At 51.7% G+C, this 18029-nt stretch overlaps 5 protein-coding genes across 5 annotated transcripts; all 5 read right to left on the bottom strand.

The window, feature by feature from the left end:
• Nucleotides 1-121: 121 nt before the first annotated feature.
• TGAM01_v206555 (hypothetical protein) lies at nucleotides 122-1801 on the bottom strand (the record flags this gene model as incomplete). The annotated part of the gene is made up of 1 exon (XM_024549893.1): nucleotides 122-1801. One exon carries the CDS (start codon nucleotides 1799-1801, stop codon nucleotides 122-124), a length of 1680 nt encoding a protein of 559 aa, XP_024405367.1.
• Nucleotides 1802-2206: 405 nt separating this feature from the next.
• TGAM01_v206554 (3-hydroxyacyl-CoA dehydrogenase) lies at nucleotides 2207-4149 on the bottom strand (the record flags this gene model as incomplete). The annotated part of the gene is made up of 3 exons (XM_018801681.2): nucleotides 2207-3324; nucleotides 3380-4015; nucleotides 4065-4149. The coding sequence occupies 3 exons, from the start codon at nucleotides 4147-4149 to the stop codon at nucleotides 2207-2209; spliced, it is 1839 nt and encodes a 612-aa protein (XP_018664996.2).
• A 1834-nt stretch (nucleotides 4150-5983) lies between these two features.
• TGAM01_v206553 (hypothetical protein) lies at nucleotides 5984-8218 on the bottom strand (the record flags this gene model as incomplete). Its single annotated transcript, XM_018801682.1, has 3 exons — nucleotides 5984-7239; nucleotides 7296-8030; nucleotides 8143-8218. 3 exons carry the CDS (start codon nucleotides 8216-8218, stop codon nucleotides 5984-5986), a joined length of 2067 nt encoding a protein of 688 aa, XP_018664997.1.
• Nucleotides 8219-11628: 3410 nt separating this feature from the next.
• TGAM01_v206552 (hypothetical protein) lies at nucleotides 11629-14159 on the bottom strand (the record flags this gene model as incomplete). The annotated part of the gene is made up of 3 exons (XM_018801683.1): nucleotides 11629-12885; nucleotides 12971-13645; nucleotides 13863-14159. 3 exons carry the CDS (start codon nucleotides 14157-14159, stop codon nucleotides 11629-11631), a joined length of 2229 nt encoding a protein of 742 aa, XP_018664998.1.
• Nucleotides 14160-14982: 823 nt separating this feature from the next.
• On the bottom strand, nucleotides 14983-15338 carry TGAM01_v206551 (hypothetical protein; the record flags this gene model as incomplete). The annotated part of the gene is made up of 2 exons (XM_018801684.1): nucleotides 14983-15151; nucleotides 15190-15338. 2 exons carry the CDS (start codon nucleotides 15336-15338, stop codon nucleotides 14983-14985), a joined length of 318 nt encoding a protein of 105 aa, XP_018664999.1.
• Between the last annotated feature and the right edge of the window lie 2691 nt (nucleotides 15339-18029).

Genomic DNA, 18029 nt, shown 5'->3' with positions numbered 1-18029 from the left:
TTCCACATGTTCGCTTGCTCTCCAAATATATAGCAGCTTCGCATTTCCCAGCCAGAAATACCATTATCCAAGAGTAAGATCTAGGTATGCTATACGGTGTGACTAATAAAAGAGAACGCATTCACCAAGGCTTCTCATAATCTGCGATAAACACATCGCGAAGAACTCCCACGCCTTGCCGTACCCGATTTAAGCCCAGCCTCGCATCAAACGGATTAGCACCATTTCCATATAGAAACTCATTAACCTCCCTCTCGAGCCAAATAGACTGTCCATCTCTATAAAATGGCTTGCGAGGCAAGGCAATCTTGACTCGGGGTCTAATCCCCCGTTCATGCCAGCGGAGAATGAGGCGCATATCATGAAGCAGGCTGCAATAATCCCCATTATCCGAGAATATGAAATGGCCGAGTTCAAGTGTGGATAGCGTCGGTGGGATTTTAGCTAAGAGTGAGATCACTTCGCCTTTTTTCACAGACAGATTCCACAGCCTGAGATGCTGAAGCCGAGGCCAGTGGTCGACGGGAAGAAACGTCTCCAGTGATGGAGACGGCTCTCCCTCATCGACAATATCCGGATCTGTGTCTGCGGCCAAGGAGAAATGTTCCAACTCTTTAGCCTTCGCTAGAGCATGGCGCAAAAGACCGCTGCGAAAAGCTGGCCAGCTCAGTCGCTGCTGTCCGTCAATGTGAAGTGAAAGCTCAAAGCGCCGAAGGCCAGGATGCTCAAGTATCGATACTATATCATCGTACGCCTCGCACTGTTGTTCAAAGAGGCGGCAGTTAAGCCCAGTAAGAAGTTGCTTCGAGTCAATGAGAAACTCGGACACATGGTGATGTCGCCGCTCTTCTGCGAGAGCACGGGTGACAATCAGACAGCCTCGCCATTGAGCTCTAACCTTGTCAGCCCAAACGGCATCTTCTTCGTTAACCCACGCAGCGGCTGCAAAAGAAGATTGTCCCTCGTGGCGTGCAGGCCAGCCCCGTGGAATAGGATAATTGAAGCTGAGAGGAAACGCTCGAATCATTGGCGTCTTGTACAGCGGACTAAACAGCAAGCCGTGAGCAGCAGGTGTAATAATCACGGTTTGTAATGATAAGAACCGCCGCAGCCCATATCGCAAAGCCTCTAAATCAGAGTTGTCTGCAATCACTTCATCCTGCTGGCGGACTAGATCTTGATAATATGTCCACGACGCCTGCATTGACATCTCAGCAGCCGCCTGCTGTATCCTAGCAGGACTATCCCACTGTCCAGCAGTATGGAACTCGTGACGGTCAATCTCTCGAATATTTTGCTGCCGCTCATTATTGAACCAGTTTTCATCAGTCTGCACACCTATCTGCCGAGCTTCGCTATAACGCAGCAGGTCCGGCCTTCGTGCCGCTGCCTCCTCATACGCAGACCGTGGAAGCCGAGCATCATCATAGATGACTTCGATGACGCCATGGCGAAACACCTCGTGGTCGGCAATGGCGCGGAAGACTTTGACGTTGAGGGGATTTGCAGACAAGAAGACGCGGCTGATGCGCAGCGCTGATGTTCGGGCGAGAAGCTTGCACGCCAGACGAAGATTCTTGATATCGCTGTTCTCAAGCCGATTCGTGATGTCTGCTAGAAGCTCGATAGGGAGCTCCGTCAGCTGTGGAGAAGGCGCATTAGAGTGACATGGCGCGAGTTTGCGCTGTGGAGAGAGCGTGCTGACGTGGGATCGAGCTGAGAGTAGTTCATCCATCTCAACGGATGCACTTTGCATGCCACTTGCAGCTCCCACGCTTTGATTCAAGGAGTTTCTGTCCATGATATCACAGATGGTAATAGATGGCGGTGAAGAGTTTCAATCAACGTCCGAGAGATGAACGGCACATATGTGCATAGATAACGCGTCGGAGAAATGGGGGCTGGAAACGTGCTATCAGTAAGCACCCTTGCAGTGCCCGTAATATAGCACCAGACAGATATTGCTTTTGGCTGCATGTCTCGCTCTACGCATGCGGTTTAGCAGTAATATCGCTCCCTTACATGTATTACTCAGTCCTCCTACCCAGCAACGCAAAACAACAAGCACAGAAGAGAAAACAAAATCAACGCTTCAATAGCAGTAACTTAATTGTCAATAACAATGAAATCTAGGTTTTATACAATTCTGAATGCATAAAGTCCTCTTTCTACATGCTTACACGTAACAGAGACCTCCATCCACCGCTTACAAGAGGTTAATGCCAGTAAAAGCCCGGTAGTCGTCTGAGTGAATAACCCTCTTATTCTGCCCATCAAGATCGCACTGGTAAATGTAGCCACCCAGATCAGCCACATAAATGTGACCGTTCTTGGTGTCCAGCTTGAGGCCAATCGCTTCCTTGAGATGTTTTATGAGAATCTCATATCCCCTGGGAGAGGCAGACTTCGCCAAAAGTCCAGCTCCGTCCAACTGAGCCTTGTTCAACGTATTTCCGAAAGGCATTTCGCCACGGTCAGTCCAATAGAGGATATTCGTCTCTTCGTCCACCTCTAAGTCAATTGGCTCAGGAAGAGCGCTCAAGAGGCAAACAACGTCATCTCTTGATTGGGCAGATTGGCCTGCGGGAGTTGCAATATTGGCGGAGAAAATGCGACCTTTGTTGCTCTTGGAGGGGCCCTTTTGGGTCCAGTAGAATTTGCCCAGCTTGGGGACCACAGCGATGCCAACGCACCACTTGGTCTGGTCTTCCTTGTCCTCCGGGTTCTCAGCGTCCCCAGTCTTGATCAACAGTTCCAGGTCGGAGCCGTCAAAGTTGCATCGGAATACCGAGAGGCCCTCACGATCAGAAAAGTAAAGCTTCTTCGACTCACGGTCAACGGCCAGCTGCTTGGGGGTGTTGACAGAACCGGGAGAAAGGACGGTGCGGACATCGGTGCCATCAACGTTCGCTGAGTAGATGGCGCCGTCATCATTGTTTCCCGGAACACCCATACAGGTCCAGAACATACGGCCGCTTTCGTGATCTATATCTAGGCCATCAGGCATTGACGTGCCGCTGACCAGCACTTTTTGAACCTTTCCGTCCAGGCCTAGTTGGAGAATTTGGCCTCCTGAGCGTAGGTTGGGCACATCAGCAGCCAAGCCAACATCCAAGACAACGATTTTGGGCTCGCTCAAGTCGCCATTAGTCGTGGTAGACTTGACCTCTGAGGAAGGATAGAAGCCGCCTTTCTCGCTCTTAGCTCCCAGTTTACCCTGGTCCAGGTATTGAGCTTGCAAAAAGTCGACAGTCTTCTCGGAAGAGAGTCCGCGCTCTGCAATGTAATGGCTTTCGATAAAGGCCACCGTATCAAGTCCGACATCTAATATCCTTCGTTAGCTGGAAATCATTATCCGGTTGCGTAATACAATACTTACCGTCCATCAACTTGCAAGGTGGTGCGCCGCCTTTTATAAACATTTCTGTCCATAGAGAATCAATTTCCTCTGGAACGGAAACCCCTTCAGCTAGAATCGTCAAAGACTCGCGCTTGATAGCGGCCCAGAGGCGGTTAAAGATGAAGCCTGTCGACTGCTTTCTCGCAACATACGGCAATGTCGCGGCTTCCTTTGATCGCTCAACCATGAATGGGAAGATATCTCCCGCCGTGAAACCGTCCGTCATGAGTTCCACAACCATGCACATTGGAGGCATATAGTAGTGCATGTTCAAGATCTGAGTTTTTCTAGCAGCAGACACTTTCTCAATCATTTCGGACGATTTGTATGAGGATGAATTCGAGGCCAGAATGCAGTCGGCCGGGGTAAGGGCGTCCAGTTCAGCAAAAGTATCAATCTTTAGCTGAATCTTTTCCGGAACAGCTTCTATAACAAGCCAAGCATTCTCAACAGCTTCTTGTATGTTTTCGAACGCCTGTGCTTTGCCTGGAGCCTTTCCGGTCTTCTGGGCGTATGCCGCTACATTTTCTTCAACATAGGCAATGCCGTCGCTTCGCTGCTGTGCACTCGGGTCTCGTATTCGCACATTGTATCCTGCTGATGCCCAGATACAAGCTACGAAAAGCTATTAGCCTTTGGTTTCAAGATGGGTGATATCACATACCTATTCTACGACCCAGAACGCCAGCACCCAACACCGCAACAGGTCTGCTCCTGTAATTCAAGGGAGGCTGCCACGTGATGGCCATTGTTGTATAGTTGGATAATTATTTGGATTGCTGGATATGATGCAAGTATTGCAGTTGATGTATAGAAGCGTGTGGTGAATTTGGAGAATAACACAGGAGGCACTCGGGCTTATAAGCAGCTGAGCCCTATTTCGTTAATCCCTCTCTACAAATCCTTATCATAGGAGCTGGATGCAACATCAGTAAGGCTACTGTTCCAATTCGGAAAACACTACTGGATGACGATTACAGCATCACGCTCGCAGACGAATCGGGAGTGCTCGAGGCTCTCAAAGTACGTCCCTCATACAAATTAGGAAATGCGCAACGGAGAATCCGTTTCCGAGCCTCGCTATGTGGATCTTTCGCGGAAGCTTCTATGGCGGCTTCTATTGACGTAGCTGTGCGAATTCTGGACTTTTATTGGCTAATAAGCTGCTGCCGAGGTTTGTATTAGCGTCCCGGCACTCTGGCTGAGCCGTTTTGCTCTCCGGCATATTCATGTAGATGATATCACAAAATATTCGGCAAAGTGACGATGCAGGAAGAGGTGTCGCAATGGTTGAGAAGAGTTCATTTCTTTGATGTAGTCTCGGAACAAGCCTTGCGCGAGCCGGATGATCCGAAGAAAGGCGAGCTTCATCGGGCGGACACGCTTCCGCTTGCATGAGACTTCGCAACGGATCTGACGCGACTCATTATATACAAGAAATAGGAAATAGATGTGCATTATGAAAAAAATTTAACATGAATTTCCAACAGCAATATCTTAATAAAAAAGCTCAGCTGACGTTACGCCATGTCATATGCTATCAAACCTATTTAGAGGCCATCGTAAAGAAACTTATTTCGTCTTGGCGCAATAGTGATCTTTGGGTGCATCTGAGCATCTAGTACGCGATTCCATCTACATCTATCTCAAACGCTTAGCTACCGTATGAAGCTATCGGTGTAGCTCTCAATTCTCCGCTAGGCGGTATAGCGGCTCGGCTTGAATTCTCCTATTTTAAAATGGATCGCTAGCCTATATGGGGTTTTGTTTGATCTTGGTGGATTCGCTACAGCTTCGGGTGGTGGGTGTATAACAAGTTTTGCGTCATCTCCCGACAAGGACAACTAGAAGCATAAACCCATTCACTGCCGAGTGTCACCTATAATTTGAATTGAATCCACATTAACACTTGTTCACTTGCGCCGAGGCACGGCATCATGTAAAATCCCCTTTCTGAGCCCACTGCATGGCACTCTCATCCGAGCATGCCAGCAACCGGAGCTCAAAGCTACAGTAGTGCCCCAGTTCTATGGTAGCTCTGGTCAAATCTGGATACGCGTAGCATTTGCCTTCCAGCCGAGAGACCCAACTGATACGGGCTAGACTGCACTTTGAACTTATCATGGACATAGCTCGGTAACACCGTATATGTGTATGTCTCTCTTCCGAAATATAGATCAACTCTCTGATACAGACCGGAAAGATAGAGTCCTGAAGAGTTGTGATCCATAACATTGAATGAATGCCTATTGTATGAAGGAAAAAGGGATAGGAAAGGTGCAAGCTATTGGCTGATTTCACCACAATCCTGAACAGGCATTGATGGGGTATAGCGAAGTAAGCATATCCTGACGACTACACGGAGAAAAGCCGACCGGAATGCAAGAAAAACAGAGAACCATGTGAGAACGAATCACATACTCTCTCTCTCTCCTTCTAAAGACGCTCTGTATACATATATATCTATGCATCTTTCAGCAATACCATCCCCATCCCATATGTACAAAACCATCAACTAAATAAACAAAAAAAAGACATCAAGCTCATATATGCTCATACTTCATACCATCCCGCTCAAAATCCTCAAAACTCCACGACTGGCAAATCCGACATGTGCACCTTGGCCCCCCCATACGGCACCAGCCTAAACGTCTTCTTCGGCCCCACGCACGTCCTCTCCAGCGGCGGCACATCCGGCGTGACGCCCATATACAGCGGCCAGTTGATCTGGCAGCCAGAGACGGTCATGTAGTTTGGCGGCGCGCCCATCTCGAAGATCGGGTCCGGCAGGGTTGCGCTGCTGCTGACGCCGTGGTAGGCAATCGTCGACGGATCAATGGCCACGTTCCACGGCTTGGTGCTCTCAATGTACCAGTCGCGCAGCTGGGAGAAGGGCAGGCCGGAGATGCCCGGGCCGTTGGGATCGTAGTAGGCGTGCGGCAGGGTCGAGTTCTCGGCGTAGCCAACGTCCAGCGCGTAGAGCAAGTTGCCGAAGAAGACGGCCACGCTGTTGTTGGGTCTTTCTTCAGTTCTCACGCCCGCGATGATGACATACGTGATTGTGGTCTTGCCGGCGTTGAGGTTGATCTTGGTCATGCCGGTGGTCTCGTCGGCGTCGACGGTGAGGCGAGACGATGAGGCGCCGGACTGGGTCAGAGTGGACATTTGGCTTTCCGCCCACTCTGGCATGCGCAGGTACAGCGTGAAGGGCTTGTCAGCGTTGACAGAGTAGGTGAGGACGTTGCTGAAGGGGTAGTTGGTGTCACACTCCACCGTGACGGAGCCTCCGTTAACAACAGTCTTCACCGTGGATGGACTCAGCAAGGCGTGTGCCAAGCCGCCGTTGTACAGCACCCAGCTATTGGCCACAAACTTGGGATAGCCCTGGGGATGGTTCACGGTGCAGCAGGGATACAGCGGCTCCATGCCGAACGTCGTGGCCACGCCGCTGTTTGCCGTCGTAAACACCTGCGGCACGCTGCCGTCGGGCTGGATCGTGCTGATGGCAAACGGCTGGTTCGGGCTGTCCATGTACTGGTGCGCCCATTTGTCGCCCGTGAGCATGACGGGAAAGGCGTTGAAGATGGTTCTCTCGGCACGATCAGCATAGCTATTGTCGCCGAGGACCTGGTACATATAGGCCAACGAGTAGGCCGTCTCTACGGCCGTGCAAAGCTCGCTGCCAATGTACGACGACAGGTCACGCTCTCTCTCGTCGGCGAGGATGGAGCCAGAGGCCGAGCCATGGTACTGGAAGCTCCAGTCCACGGCGTTCTGGCTCTTGGTGACCATCTCGTCGTCTCCAGTCATTCTGTATATCACCGAGGATGCCTTGAGGCCTATTATACCGCCATGAGTAAGTCATCTTTACCTCGACAGTGAAACAGAAACATACCTTGGCCAACATTCACACCGTGAATCCAAACAAAGTTGGAGGAATTCGTAGGGTCCACTTCCTCCTCAAACACGCCCTCGGTGTACCAATCCGCCCACTTGTAGTTGGTCTGCGCGTAAAACAGATTCATGTTGTCCCACAGCAGGGAGTCCTGATCAGAGGGATACTTCTCCAGCAGCCACTGGATGGTGATGATCAGGTCATGCACGCGCGCCTGTCCCCACGTGCAGTCCACGCCGCTGGCGCAGTTGGTGAAGCCCTGGCTGTTGTTGTGCAGCATCTTGTTCGTCAGCGTCATGAAGCGGCGAAGCGCCGTGACAACCCGATTCTCCCACGAGCTGTCCGCCTCCACAAGCTGCGTCAGCCCGAGAAAAAAGGGCGTCCGCGCCCAAAAGTTTCTCGCGCTGCCAACCTCTGGCCCGATCCAGCCGTCTGTGGCCTGGAAGCCCAACACGGTGTTGGCAACGTCCTGGACCTGTGCCTTGAGCCTGTCATCGTCAAGCTGATATGCCAGCGGGACAAGGCCGTTGAACCAATACGGCAGGCCCTCGTTGAGAGAGCTGTACTCGGTGCCGCCGCTGCCAGGCGTATTCAGCCAGCTAGACTCGCTGACGTAGACGTAAAAGTCGTGCTCATGGCCCGCGAGGCCATTCGCCATGGCCGTCATCTCGCCGAGCATCCATCCTCCAGGCTTGACCGAGCCGAGGGGCAGCGGAGCAAATTTCCATGGCCGGACTGTGTTGTCACAATCAGCAAGTGTTGTATAAAGCAGTGAATCACCATTGCGAATCTCAGCAGGCAAGGCTGCGACAATGCAAGGCAATGCTGATGGGAAAGGCTCACTCACGAGTTGCGGTGGCAGCACCGCTAAGCGGTATCTGTGCTACAGCTAAAGCAAGAGTCAACTTGATGTCTGATATCATCTTGGATCTGCCCTTGTTCCCTTATCTCTCAAAGCTGCAATGGCCGCCAAAAGGGATACAACAGGCTGAAAGAAGGGGGAAAGAATAGAAGGGGGAAACGGGTTCTTTTTCTTACAGTCCCATGCAGAGCCGAGGCGCATCTCCATCGTCTCTTTAGTTGGCTTTATCCTTTCTTGTCCTATGCCGCTCTCCCTCACGTTCTACAGACATCTGCCGTCTGGAATCTAGGCTGTTTAATTCGGGAGAAAAAACCTCCACTTTGACGGTAACCGAGTTATCTGCTGGATCAGACCCCTTGTCTCTTGGCTTTTTCTTTTCGCCGCACCTCTTCTTTCCAGCTCTCTCTCTCGTTCTCCTCTCTTGTCCAGGTATTTCACTCTCTCTTTGTGTCTCTGGCTCAGTCCCTTTTCCCCTCCTTTGGCACGCGCCTCTGAGACAGCAATCAAAGGGCTAGAACGGCTTCTTCTGCCCTCAATCGTCACCAGGCTGCGGCCGCGTGACAATCCCGTGCTTCTGGCCAAGTCGCGGATGGAGGCTGCTGTGACTGGCGACTGAGTCTCGAGATGTAAGGGGCAGAGGTCACATCGCGGCTCCGGTACGACTCTCCAGCGGGGTTTCTGGGGCCGATACGCCTAATACGCCTTAAAAGCAGGGGCTGGGGCGCTGGGACCCAATAGCGTGCGGGATGCTCTTAGCAGGCGCCGGTTTGATTGCAGAGATGAACTGGTTGGTGCTTGATGGGCGATGATCTGCATCTGCGAACATGACGGCTCCATCACATGGCTAACAGAGGACAACGTGGTGCTCGTGCCATGGGCATCACACGAGGCTGCTGGTTGTCTGGGACAGGCAGCTGACAGCGAATGGTAGTATTTCCATTCCACAGGTGCCGTCAACCGCTGTAATGGACCTGTTATAATCAGCGTGCAATTTACTGTTAAAGCAATAGGCAGAATGAACAGCGTCGAGACATTGTAATGGTGCCTTGTTATCCGAAACAGCCGGCCATTGTTATTACCCGAACATATTGGACCGTTATTGCCGTTACTGAGGCTACAGACGCCATGAACCAGCAACAGGAATTTATTGCCGGACCTATGGCTCTAAGACAAGATCAACGGTGTTGTCGCTACGTCATATGATATGACATGACATGAGGCCTACTTACCCTAGAGGAGATGGAAATTCTCAGCTCGTCAGGTCCTCGCAGCGTTTATAATCAGTCATCATCTCATGCATAAGCCATCTGCATGCAATCTGTATAAATGCTTATTACAGACCACCATCCTGATTCATTCACATCCTCTGCCCATTCCAGCCTCGATACCTCATTCTAGAATGGTGCTGCTCCCACAGAAACAAGCATCAGCCCAACCACCAGCTTAACGGCCAAGATGCGGGGAAAGCGGAGCAACTCAGTCACAGCATGGAGCCGAGCTGCCGCCGTCCAGTTACTATGCCATCTTCATCTCACAGATCCAACGCAAAGATGATCTCGTGCCCTCTCTTCAAGACCCAACAGCAAGCCATATCTTATTCCCGCTCCAATCCCAACAAAGCTTGGCCCAAAATCCTGCCATCTTATACATGTAACCAGTCACAAAAAATCTCACCTTCTACTCTTCCTTCCACATTCCACCTAGCCCAGTAAAAAGCCAGTGCGTGTTTTTGTGCCTCTCCATTACATGTAGTCAGAGGCATTGACGGATATGGAAGGTGACCCAGCCCAGCTTCACAGCAAAGCCTAACAACCGCCGCATTCTTTTTCTAGGAACCGCCCCGGCTGATGCTGATGTTTTTGGCCTGGCTCTATGTCAATCACTTTGGTGCTTGTAGGACCGCAACGGCGGTGAGTCGGTGACCCGGCGGAGCAAATTTGGTACTGTCCATGTCTGATCTATCTTTGGTCCGAGTTGGACTTATACGGGCCGAAGTACCTACTGGGTTCATGCCCTGCTCGCCCATCAAGTCCACCCATAGCCGCGCAATCCGTTTCAAAATACGGAACTCGCATACACGCTCGCAATCATTTGCCTGCTTACCAGCACCAACAAAAACAAAAATAACAGCTCCGTATAGAAGACAACACAGCCTCCCCCTTCTACTACCTAAATCTCCCTTGCCTTTTCAAATCCACGACAAAGAGTACCTGTACATACCAAGCCCAGGCACTCTCAAAGTTCACACCCCCCCTCGCATTGCCGAAAACGGACCAAAAAACCAGCCATGCAAGGCGCAAGGTTCTATGAATCGAACTCAAACGATACCTCTCTAAGTACCTTTATGAATGCAAACATGTATCTTTTTCCAACTCTCATGTCTCAATTACCTTACCTACCTGCAGGTCCATAATCTATTTCCAGCAACCTTCATCTCCCTTATCAACATAGCCCCCTATTCACTCACAGCCAATTCGTATGGGCAATCATCGTATTGTGTTAGTAACTCCCACGTAAGAAATAGGCCCCGTAAGTGATTACAAACAAAATAAAACGGAGCATCTCCGTTAACATATACAACAAGTGCAAGTGGCGCGCTCAGCTCCGCGAATCCACCATCACGAACGTCAGCATGAAAGGAGAAGAGAAAAAAGGGAAAATAAGGTTCCGTCCATTCAGTTCGCAGCGCCATGCTTTGCACATGGAGATCTGACAGGATCTGGGCCTACTTCCACCAGTAGCACGCAGTAGTAATCGGTACACTACTTCATTTAATCTTCTCTCGTAATGCCCTGCCATGAGGCTCATCCCATCTCTAAGCCCTATCTATCTAGCCCCTATCCATTACTGTCAGGAACGTCTTATACTGCTGCAGCATTTGTGCCATTCTTCAAACCTAGGGTTATGCAGGGCTTCGTGGAAGCAAGAGAAAATCACTGTTTGCACCGTTGGAGCTAGTAGGATGACATTTGCCGAGACTAAAGTATAACGACGCCATGTTCCGAGCCGAAATTTCCGTGTCTTAGATCATTGGAGAATGTCTCCCTTTTTAGATCATCAAAACTCATTTTGCTGCTTTCGCGTAGACTAAACAATCACTGCGTTCAATCAAGGCTCTTTGTGATACATGTACTCATTTGATCGCTAGATACATGGCGAATCGCCGTATTAATCTATAACTGCAATGTCGTCGATCATGCCGAACATGCTGCTTAATTAGTTTAAATGTCAAGTCGAAACCACGCGTTCCGCCCTGTCTATGTTCATACATATCCCATGCGCCTTTTACCATCGAAAACAAAAAGTCAAATGTTCCATCGTTAGAACCCACTCGGCCGGTTCGTATGCTGCAACTTCCAAATTCTCCATCATGCCTGCTCGGACTATAAACCATACGTACTGTGACGTTGCAGAGGGTTGAGAGACACGGTTGAATGTGCATTTGTGTCTCTCAAGTTCCTCCAAAATGCTTTAGAAAAGGAAAGATAGGACAAATATAAGACATGTGTACAAGGTCGAGAACGTGTATTCGAACTCGAACCAGGCGGCCTGGCCGCCGAATGCAATCTTTTTGCTCTGGGCCGTGGGGTGAGCAACCTTGGTCTCGGCATCGCGGATAAGGAGATCTTCTCGTTCGGGCATTCGAGGGGGGTCAATGGCGTAGCCGACGGGAGTCCAGAGAGAGCTGCAGATGAAGATGAAGGTGAGAGGCGGCCAGAAAGCGTGTGTCACTAGGGCGATGAGGATGTCTCTGGTGGAGTGACTCTGTTGGAAAAAGCAGCGGTATGTAACGAGGGTGACGGCAACGAGCGTCAGGTAGACAAAGGCGAGATGGAACCCGGCCATGTAGTTGACAAGGATGACCCATAGGCGGCGGAACATGTTCTTCTTCAACTTGGGGTCGCGCTCGTTCAGAGCGGAAGAGATGGAACCGGTGGGCTTGAAAGCTTGGGTTTGTCCTCCAAGCCACTTGGGCAAGATGAAGGCTCGGATAAGACAGAGGGCAATGTAGGGCGACATCCAGAGCTGGTAGCGAGAACCACGCTGGCCAGTGTGATAGCCGGCAGGAATGAAGAGGACAAACTCGCAAAGACGGTTGACAATGGTGTTGGCAAAGCACGCGCGGATGAGCCATCGCAGCTGGGTATCGTTGGCGTATGCGACCAGAGGCTTGCCCATGATAAGAATGATGGGGATGGCGAAAAGTGAGATGGAGAGCAGAACGGTGTAGACACTGAGAGCGGCGTAGAGGAAACCAGAGAAGCGCTGTGCAAAAGTCATTTGGCGGACCTTTTCACCCCACAGACAAAAGTTGAGCTTGAAAGACGTGTCCACAGTACCAATGGCCCATCGAGTACGCTGCTTCAAGTGGCTGCCGTAATCTTCAGGAACGGTTCCAAACTGGAGGGGTTCGTGGACATAGGCCGTCTTCCATCCTTTACCGAGCATAAGGGTTGACGTAGCCACGTCCTCAGCCAGTGAACCAAGAGGAAAGTTGCCGATTTGCTCCAAAGCGTCCCGTCTGGCTACGTAACCAGATCCAGTGCACCAGGCGACACCCATGGCGTCCTTGATAGGCTCGATAACGTGAACAAAGAAATCCAGGGACTGCGCCAGGGGGTCGGATGGCGGCGTGTTGTAGAACAGCTGAGGAGGGCAAACCAGGGCCATTTTGGGATCCATGACAGCGTGAGGAAGCAGAGCGCGAAGCCAGTCTCTCTCGGGAATCTGCGATTCAGTTAGCGAAATCAAGGAACAAAGCTTGTTGTAGCGGGAAACGTGTTTGGACTCTCCCGCCCATTTGTAAACTTACCATATCAGCGTCCAGGGCCGCCATGAATTGGCCAGCACCACCAGGCAACAAAGTAGTCTGCTCCAAGCCGTAATTGAGGTTTCCTGCCTTGAAATGATGGGGCTGTCCGGGAATCTTGGTTCGGGCCATGTAGTAGAGGTTCGGATAGGTGTGTGAGAGAATAGCGCAAGATCGCTCCAAACCAGCCGATTTGCCGTCGTCCAAGACGATAACTCGAAACTTGTCGATAGGATAATCCTGGTCACAGGCACCGCGAACCGTATCCATGACCAGCTCGTCATCTTCGCCGCAGCAGGTGATGAAAGCGTCGACGGTAGGCACGTCGTTTCCCGTCAGCCTCATCTTGGGCCTGTTTCGCTTCTTGAGAGACCACATGGTCCAGGTGTTGTGCATGAGTGATGGAATGGCAACTGCTAGCTCTACGGCAATGAAAACCCAGGCGGCGGCAAAAGTGAGGCCGGACGCCTTTTGCGCCAAAATAACACAGGCGATACGAAGGCCAAGGTACGTCAAGTAGATTCCGGTGTTGAGCACGGTGAGAAGAGGCGTGAGGGTGTAGAGGTGCCTCTTCCAGCCCTTCCAGATGTCGGCATCGTCGCGATCGTGCAGAATGGCGATCCCATTCTGATCGTCACTGTCGCTACTGCTAACCTCTTTGCTCGGAGAGCGGCCGGTCTGTGGCAGAAGCTCTGTTAGGCTTATATGACTTTGAATCTGCAGTTTCAACGAAAAATACGAGGAGGGACGTCAGCGGCGACTTCGCGGCAAGAGTCATGGGCCAAGAGCATGCGCATGCGATACAAACCCACTGTAGAATTGACAGCTGGAGGTATAAGTGGAATCTTGGGGGGAATTGGAGTTGGGCTCGTGGGATAGAGGGGGGAGTAAATACCATTGGAGTAGACGATCTCGAATCGGCGAAAATCAAGTGTTTAGACGAAGACATGTGGTCATACGGCGTGGTGGCACCGCTTCTTAGCGTCAGGGAAGGGGAGCTGCCGGTTCCTGCAATTGACGGCGGCCACTGAGGCGAGGCGAAGTCGTCAGGATTGACCCGACTGGAGCGGTTGGACCTCATGTTGTCGTTGAGCAGGCGAGGATGCGAGTCGTCGGACGCGGTGTGCTGATGCTGCCGGAAGCCACCGATCTCGACCATCTCCTCATACTCCTCCTGGTGGCTTTGCATCATGGCGGGCAGACTCGTGGTTTATGTGGCTCGGCCACAAGCGAGAGAAACTGGCTGCAGTTGAGTTGTCGACGCCTTATGCGGGGCTTTAGCGAGGCAAACACCGTCAAGGCCGGGCTGATTGGGCTTCCTGGGGCACAATGGTGAATGGCGTTTGTATGTGCGTGCGGTGCTCCGTATTAGATTTGCTAGAAAAAGTGTATCCTCGGCCAAATAAACGAAGGTTGGCTTGCTGGGCACGCGGTTCCTGGTGTAAACGGGCGGCTGCTGGAGGAGACGCTGTGCAGGATCCCCCCCTGTTAGAAATTGGTATATGCTAAACGAATGTAAGCAGCGAAGCAATTCACCGCAGATGATGATGTGGGAGGAGGAGAAATAGCAGAAGTTGAGGAGCAGAAAAGCGAGAGAAGAGAGAGGTGAAAAAGGAAGCGGCCGGTTGGGAAGGAGACAGGACGTCGGATACTAGCAGCGATGGAGGGTGTGAGGTGTGGCACAAGTAGCGGTACAAGGACCCTCTGAGGCACCGATCTGGGTACAAGGAGCTACCGCTAGCGCGTGGTACGAGGTTGGGTCTGCGACAAGGTGTGAGCGTGTATCAGCGGTACGAGGTACATGCACTTCTTATTACTGTAACTGCAAGTGTGTGCCGTTTGACGCAATGCACAACAGCACACAGAGTTTGAGCAAGGGTTGCAGAGACTTCAACAGTACTGCATTCAGTGGAAGAGTCTTGCTTTTTGCTTTACAGCCCCCCGAGTTCACAAGGTTGGCCAGGTAGATGCGCCATCTCATGCCATGCTGCAAGTATCGAGACAGCTGGAGGTACCTACATCGAGTCCAGCAGCACCCAGAGCTCAGCGGGAACAGCGGGTGCCAGTGGGCTGTCAGTGGCTCGCGCTAGCTCCAGCAGCTCCCAGTCAGTGCTAGCAGCGCCAGCTAGGCCCGGGCAGGTGTCAACATGAGGTTGGCCGTTTCTTTGTGCTGCCACTGCCTTTCTTTGATTGACGGGAATGTCGTGGGCGGTGCGGCTTACAGTAGACCAGTAGGCACCAGTAGCGCTGTCCAGTAGCGCTGTCCACTGGAGGCTAGCCGTGGCGCCTCAGCAGACGCAGGTACACAGTACTTGGGGCCGCGAGCTTGCGCAAGCGCTGCCTGGGCCGTGCGCAGCCCCGGTTTTCGCATCGTATCGTGTACTGGATACGCGCACGGCCGACCGGGGTTCGCAGCGACGCAGCTTTTTTTTTTCTCGTGTTCTGGCGCTGGCGCTGCGGCTTGGGCGGATAAGGCAGACAGCGTTGAATCGTCATAGGCCCAGGCCTGGAGCTGGACCGGGGCTGCAGTCGAAACGGGCTGGTGGCAGGCTCGGAAACTGACCAGATGCAGCGCAACGCAAGCAACGTTGAATACCTGTAAGACACCAGACTCTATCAGTCAGCACCCTCTTTTTTTGTGAGTCCTGTTTTTTGTGTATTGCCCTTTTTGCTCCTCCAATACGAGGCCGGAGTGGCGTGACGTGGGCCTGAAGAAGGGGGGTGAATCATGTACTCACCAGCTGTATGCGGTACAAGTACATCCAACACATGTGAATCAAACATTTCATTGCGACTCGCATTCGTACATGTACTCTCGATTCTGGAAAGCTACAGCTGGACAGTAGATACCTGGTAGCAAAGAGGAGCTCGTTGCTAATTTTGGCTCGCACGCCAAGCCGGGGCATCGTCAGTTTACACTTTACGTCAACCGCCTTGACGTCGACTTTGACATGCAGCAACGGCGAGGAGGCGTGCGGAGTCGCTGAACATTAGGATGTGCATGTACGAGGAACGGCAATTACCTTAAGCTGTATGCTTGAAGCCATGAATTCTAGCTTACTTGGCGATAGATATGCTAAATTATAAGTTTCTCTGCATGCGCTCCTTTGTCTCAACCGTTCTCAACTTTCAGGTTTTGCACTTCTTTGTCTACAGTAAGCCGCCTTCCCCTCGAGACATAGAGCTGACGAGTGCAAAAAAAAAAAAGGGTGAGCAGCTTGCCTTTTGTGTATACGGGCCAGCCAGCCTTCGTGATAGATAAGCATTCCAGTTGCGTGTGATTGGGCCGCTGACTGAAACCACCTGGACCGACTCAAGGTACCCGTTCCCACCGTCCACTTTTAATTTTCTTTTCTTTTTTTGTCCTGTTGTCTCTCAATGGCAAGAGATTGACTGTGCGTGGGTTTCACAGCAGCCGTGATCGTCGGGCGTTCTGTGGTAAGACTCGAGCATCAGACTGTCAAGTGGTTCGTGCTGCCGCGCCGCCATCGCTGATGTTCATTATCTTGTCTTGCTTTGATTCTCGCTTTCAGCGCAACATGGGCCTGGGATCGAAAAGAGGGGGCCCTCGCATCCCTGGAGCTCCATTCTTCGGGATAAGGAAAGTGGACCTGGCCATGATTGGCTTAGCGTGCGAACGATAAACACGGTCCAGCTGGAAAGGGAGAAGTAGATAAACATGAGGCTCGTAAGAGTAAGAGTATGAGTAAGACTACGGTACCCGTGTAAAAGCACCGGACTCAAAACACAACAAGGTGATTACTGCGCCGACAACTCCAGACAATGGAAAGCTCTTTTGCACGAGTGAGCCAATTCCCGCAATCATGTGCCCAATATCACGGTAGCCCAGTGGAAATGGAAAGGGCCCTTCGTACCGGATGGAGCCCATGCCATGCGCCTCGGACCCTTTGGCCGATTGGGACTGGGGGGAGCAAGTCGTCCAAGTGGGGAGGCCAGTTTTTTCTCCCATGGAGGTGGTATCGCATCGCCGCAATCGTGGATCCCACACTCGAAGATGGCAGCCAGAAACTTTGGGCGGGCGCTCCGTAGCCTGGAGCACCTACTGCACTGCACATTCTTGACTGATCCATTGATGCTGTCACTGCACGTTCTCGGCACTACGGCGGCGCGCCCAGCCAGATGCGTAACGACTCCTCAGCGCAACTGCTTGTACCGCTACAAGTGCTGCTCGTAAAGCTCAAGCTTACAGGACTGTACAAGTGATGCCTGCACCGGCAAAGCGGCCGGTGTCAGATTCGGACTTGTCGAGAGAATCATTCATCGGGGATGGCCGGTCATGGACGCCGGCACGATCGGCTTCTGTGAGAGAGACGGCACAACAGCGAGAGAGTGACGAGGCTGGCCGGGTTAATTTCCTGTTTGTTTCAATCTTGTTTACCGTTACCTCCATTCACACTTTCTTATCGGTGTGATACGATACTGCTCTGCCACACAGGTGGCGCCTAGTTGTCTGATTGTCTGATTGTCCCATCGATGCAGCCGCGCTTCGATGTGATGTTTACTCTCGGTGCATCGATGTCCAATCACCCGAGGCTCTGTGAAGCTCTGGGCAGCTGCTGTGTGACATCTCATTTCTGCCCACATGCCAAGTACCATCTTGATTGATCGTCCATCGCCCAGCATTCTGCTGTAGGGAGCACAGAACAGCACCCCTAAAAGCTACATGTACGTGTGGACTCAACTGCAAAAAACTCTCGCTGACACGAGCCGCTCTGTGCGCATCATCCCCGTCTCGGCGATCCACCGTCTCATGTTTTGAGTTTTTTCTGCCTCTCGATCCTGGCGATCAACGGATACAGCTACGTCCATGAGTGATACTGTGCGTGCTGTGACATGAAGTGCTGTGCTGTGGCGTTGCCCACTTGTTTCAACCAAAATGTTTCCCAATTTTTTTCATGGAGCATCTGTCACTATTTTCAATCAAATGTATCGATACGAGTACAGAAATAGCAAAACAGCTCAGACGGGGCTCTCGGAGCTGGCCATTGAACTGCGCGCCGTGGCCCTTTTCAATGGTCTGCGCATCGGCCAGTCACAGACG

Source organism: Trichoderma gamsii (assembly GCF_001481775.2).
Source record: "Trichoderma gamsii strain T6085 chromosome Unknown Scaffold_22.2, whole genome shotgun sequence".
NCBI lineage: Eukaryota > Fungi > Ascomycota > Sordariomycetes > Hypocreales > Hypocreaceae > Trichoderma > Trichoderma gamsii.
The sequence above is the reverse complement of the archived record's forward strand: the minus strand, read 5'-3'. Positions and strand labels throughout refer to the sequence as shown.